This window comes from Colobus angolensis, unplaced genomic scaffold (assembly GCF_000951035.1).
Source record: "Colobus angolensis palliatus isolate OR3802 unplaced genomic scaffold, Cang.pa_1.0 Scaffold269, whole genome shotgun sequence".
NCBI classification, from domain to species: domain Eukaryota; kingdom Metazoa; phylum Chordata; class Mammalia; order Primates; family Cercopithecidae; genus Colobus; species Colobus angolensis.
In genome coordinates this window covers 1,636,788-1,641,531 of record NW_012115921.1, presented here as the reverse complement: position 1 = coordinate 1,641,531, position 4,744 = coordinate 1,636,788, and the positions used below count along the sequence as shown (strand labels likewise).

At 38.8% G+C, this 4,744-nt stretch overlaps 1 protein-coding gene across 1 annotated transcript in view; it reads left to right on the top strand.

The window, feature by feature from the left end:
* The window catches only part of SBF2 (SET binding factor 2), a 549,657-nt gene that overhangs the window by 323,848 nt on the left and 221,065 nt on the right, over positions 1–4,744 (top strand). Inside the window, exon 14 of the mRNA XM_011947619.1 lies at positions 4,123–4,327. Coding sequence (XP_011803009.1) covers positions 4,123–4,327 — 205 coding nt within the window. The remainder of the gene's footprint in view (positions 1–4,122; positions 4,328–4,744) is intronic.

Sequence of the window (4,744 nt, the reverse complement as noted above, 5' to 3'; positions counted from 1 at the left end):
CCTGTAATCCCAGCTACTTGGGAGGCTGAGGCAGAAGAATCACTTGAACCCAGGAGGCAGAGATTGCAGTGAGCAGAGATCGCACCACTGCACCCCAGCCTGGACGACAAAGTGAAACTCTATCTCAAAAACAAACAAACAAAAAACATATCAGATACTACTACTATAATTACTCAAATATAAGTAGTTGGTAATATGATGGAAATCTTGGAAGAAAGAGATGGCTTTAGTTATAGAAGCATGGTACCATGCCATAGAATATGCAGAGAATAAGAGAATACTTTTAAAATGAATGTAGCCAAAATTTTTGGAAAACAGACTTTAGATTCATTCTGGGGTGGCGTGTGTGTGTGTGTTCTAACAGCTTTACTGTAACAGCTCATTCAATACTCATAAGAACCTTATGAAGTAGGTACTATATTATTATCTTCCTTACAGATATGAAAACTAAAACACCAGGGTAAGTGAATTGATACTACACCAGGTCACAGTACTAGTAAGTGGCCAAGCTAGGGTTTGAAACCAGGCGTTCTGAAATCAGAGATCATGAACTAAAAATACTTTGTTAAACTACCTCTCTCATTGAATTATCTAACCTTTCCCCCTGAATTCTCATGCCACCTATCTCTATCATATTTTCTCACATAGTCCTGTTTTGGGACTCTCTATCCCATTCGTCCTTTTAACTCTTCACTAATAACAGTTGTTGTACTGTGTTAATTATTAAAGGTTTATATAAGTTTTGATACCTGGAAATCTTAACTCTCCCACTTAACTCTTCTTCAGAATTTCCTTGACTATTTTTGGTCTTTGTATGTCCCTATAAAGTTTAGGATGAACTTACCAAATTACAGGACCAACTCTTTAGAGATTTTGACTAAAAGTGATATGTGCATCCTTCTTTTTCCTTTTTTTTTCCTTTTTTGAGACAAGGTCTCACTCTGTCACCCAGGCTATAGTGTGGTGGTACAATCACAGCTCACCACAGCCTCCATCTCCCAGGCTTAAACTATCCTCCTCCCTCAGTCCCCTGAGTAGCTGGGACTACGGGCAGGCACCACCATGCCTGGCTAATTTTTTATTTTTTGTAGAAATGGGGTCTCACTATGTTGCCCAGGCTGGTCTTGAACTCCTGTACTAAAGTGATTTGCCCACTTCGAACTCCCAAAGTGCTGAGATTACATAAGCATGAGACACTGTGCCTGGCCAGTGCATCCTGCTTTTTCTAAACCACTGCAAGTCATTTTTGGAACAAGACAAGACAGATAATGTAGCGATAGAGAAAAAAATATATATATATATGTAAAACTAGAAAAAATACTGGTGTTACTAAGATTATTTCTACTTTTATTTTTCTATGTTTTAAATTTTATTATAATATTGACTTCATGGGAAATATATTTAGAGTTTTAATTTTATTATAAGGAAAGTATAAATAGAAACCAAAGTAATGAATATACTTTAAATAATTCAGACCTCAAGATCCACATGAATTACCTGACCTGCCTGAAAAAAAGGTATCTACCCAATGTATTTTAGAGAATTGGTATTTATTATTTTTGAGAAGACAGTATATGGGTAAGAGTCATGCCTAAAGAACAAAGAACAAAAATACTACTTTTTGAAAAGGGCAGTTTTAGACATTTCAGGCCAGTGACTGTTAAATGTTGACTTGGTGTTAAATCCAGACAGAGGCCGGGCACGGTGGCTCAAGCCTGTAATCCCAGCACTTTGGGAGGCCGAGACGGGCGGATCACGAGGTCAGGAGATCGAGACCATCCTGGCTAACACAGTGAAACCCCGTCTCTACTAAAAAATACAAAAAACGAGCCGGGCGAGGTGGCGGGCGCCTGTAGTCCCAGCTACTCGGGAGGCTGAGGCAGGAGAATGGCGTGAACCTGGGAGGCGGAGCTTGCAGTGAGCTGAGATCCGGCCACTGCACTCCAGCCCGGGAGACAGAGCAAGACTCCGTCTCAAAAAAAAAAAAAAAAAAAAAAAAAAAATCCAGACAGAATTCTAAAACAGTTTTACAACACTTGGTTTAGAAAGAGTGATTACTAAGAGTTGGACTAAGGATTTACTTACTTATTTTTCCCTGTCTTTGCTAGATATGGGGGAGAAATACAGAGTATGTATGAGGGCTGCTTTGGCAAGAACAGATTTTAAATCTGATTTCACCTTCTGAGGAGCCTTATATAAGATAAACTTAAGTATATAACTTAGGCAAAGTTGTTTGTTCTGCATCACATAATAAGGAGTAGAGCAAGAACTGGAACCCATGTGTTTTGACACTTAAAGCAGTGGGAGGAAGCAGTGTGTTTCTGTTATATTGCTGAGACATACTAACTATATCATCTGTCTCAGCCCAATGAGACAGTTTCTTTATCCAGGTCGGGGCCATATAACCAAAAAGAATTGTGGGGAGCAGCCCTAAAAGGTGATGGCAGTTGGCCATTTTAACTGTCAAGAGGATGTATGGGATAGTATTGAGTTTAATCTATGCATCAATAACGTAGGTTCAGTGGGAATAAGGAATTTTCTGGTTGCAAAGGGTAAGTGTTAGAATTGGTCAAGAATAGTTGTAAAGCAGCCTTCCCTAGAGAACTTTATAAAAGAATGGATTCCATTCTACCTGGAGTGTTTGAGATCTAATCCTGCTTAACTAGATGACTAAAAAGTTCATGCCAACCCCAAGAGTCTATAAAAGTATTAGCTGACACATTTAATTCAATTCTTGCAATTCTTATGTGTGTTCAACTTTGTGTCCCCCTCATTAAGGTGCAGTAGGAAGAGATTTAGGGTGCCTGCTATGTGCCAGGCAGTTTCTAGACACAGTAGGTATACATCTACCCTCATAGAGCTTTATTTTATGGAGAGAAGGATAGACAATAAACAAGTTAAATAAAATGTAAAGTATGTGAGACAGTGATAAGTGATATAGAGAAAAATATAACAGGGATTGGGAGTGTGTTGGGGGAGAGAGTATAATTTTAGATAAGGTGATCGGGAAAGGTGGCTTTTGAGCTAAGAAATGCAAGAAAGGAAGGAGGATGCTGTACAGATTCATGGGGCACAGGCATTCCAGGCAGAGAGAACAGTTAAGTGCAAAGGCTTTGAGTCAGGAACAAGAAGTTCTGTGTGTCTAGAGCAGAAAAAATGAAAGAAATCATGGCAGGACACATCATATAGAAAGGCCAGATCTTGTAGGGCTTTGTAAGTTGTTTTAAGAACCTTGGGTTTTATTGTGAGTGAGATGACGAGCCATTGGAATGAACAGAATGGTTATGTGATGAATCGACATACTCTTAACTAGATCACGTAGTTTGCAATGTTGAATGAAGGAGTACAGATGGAAGCAGGGGGACTAGGAGACTGTTGTAGTGCTGTAACATGAGGTGTTGACTTGAACCAAAGTGTTGTGATACTGGCCAAGTTGTAAACATTTTAAAGGTAAAGTCCGCAAGATCTGCAGAGGAACGGATAATTGGGTGTTAGAGAATGGCATTAAAGATAACTAAGCTTTTTGCCTAACTGATTGGAAAAAATAATGTGCTGTGTACTGATGTGAGGAAGACTGAACAAAGCAGGGATAGAGGTGGGTGAAGAGTAAGAGCTCCATTCTGGACATAGGTTTAGAATTTTTTTAAAAATCCAACTGAAAATATTGTATAGAGAGTTAAACATGTGGGTATGGGGTTTAGGAGAAAGCTTGTTTAAAGAAAAAATCTTGCGAATTGTTGGTGTTTTTATGGTAAAGATAGGAGACTGGAAGTGATCACCAAGGAATGAGTGTTAACAGAAAAAAGATCCAAGGACTGAGCCCTGAGGTATTCACATTGTTAAAGAGATTAGGGAGATGAGAAATAGACAAAGATGTAGCAAGAAGACCTAGAAACCAAGTAAAGAAAGTGTTCATGGAAGAGGCAGACGCCCAGCTATATCAGATGCTGCTGATAGAGCATGTAAGAAGAAGTAAGATTTTGGTACTTCATGTTTTATGGCGTATGTATGAATGTATGTATAACCACCCAGCTCGTGTCCCTGTAAGCTCCCACTCCCTTCCTGGTGATCTGCCATTGTGATTTTAACTTGGAATAATTTTACCTATGTCTGATATTACAGGAGAATCCAAACCCTCATATGGCATTCCAGAAAGTTCCGCGACCAACAGAAGGATCCCACTTGCGAGTTCATATTCTTCCTTTCCCAAAGATTAATGAAGCCCGGGTTCAGGAATTAATACAGGAAAATCTTGCTAAGAACCAGAATGCACCTCTTGCCACAAGGGTAGAAAAGAAATGTGTTGTGCCAGCTGGTCCACCTGTTGGTATGTATTTGTCTGCCTGTTTTAAGAGTAAACTTTTTATAAAGATATAAGACCCAAAAAGGAAAAGCGTACAATTTGATGAATTTTCACAAAGTAAACAAACTCCTGTAGCTAGAATCAGAGCATTATCAATACTTAGAAGCCCTGTTTCATTCACTGCCTCCCAAAAAGGGTAATCATAACCCAACCACTGCCACTATAGAATCTTTTCTTTTTTTAATAACAGCTTTATTGAGATATAAGTTACATACCATAAATTCACTAATGTAAAATGTGCAGTTCCTTGATTTTTAGTATATTTACACACTCATTCAACCATTATCACTATTTAATTTGAGAATATATATAGAGAGATGGAGATTCACTCTTGTTGCCCAGGCTGGAGTGCAATGGTGTGATCTCAGCTCACCGCAACCT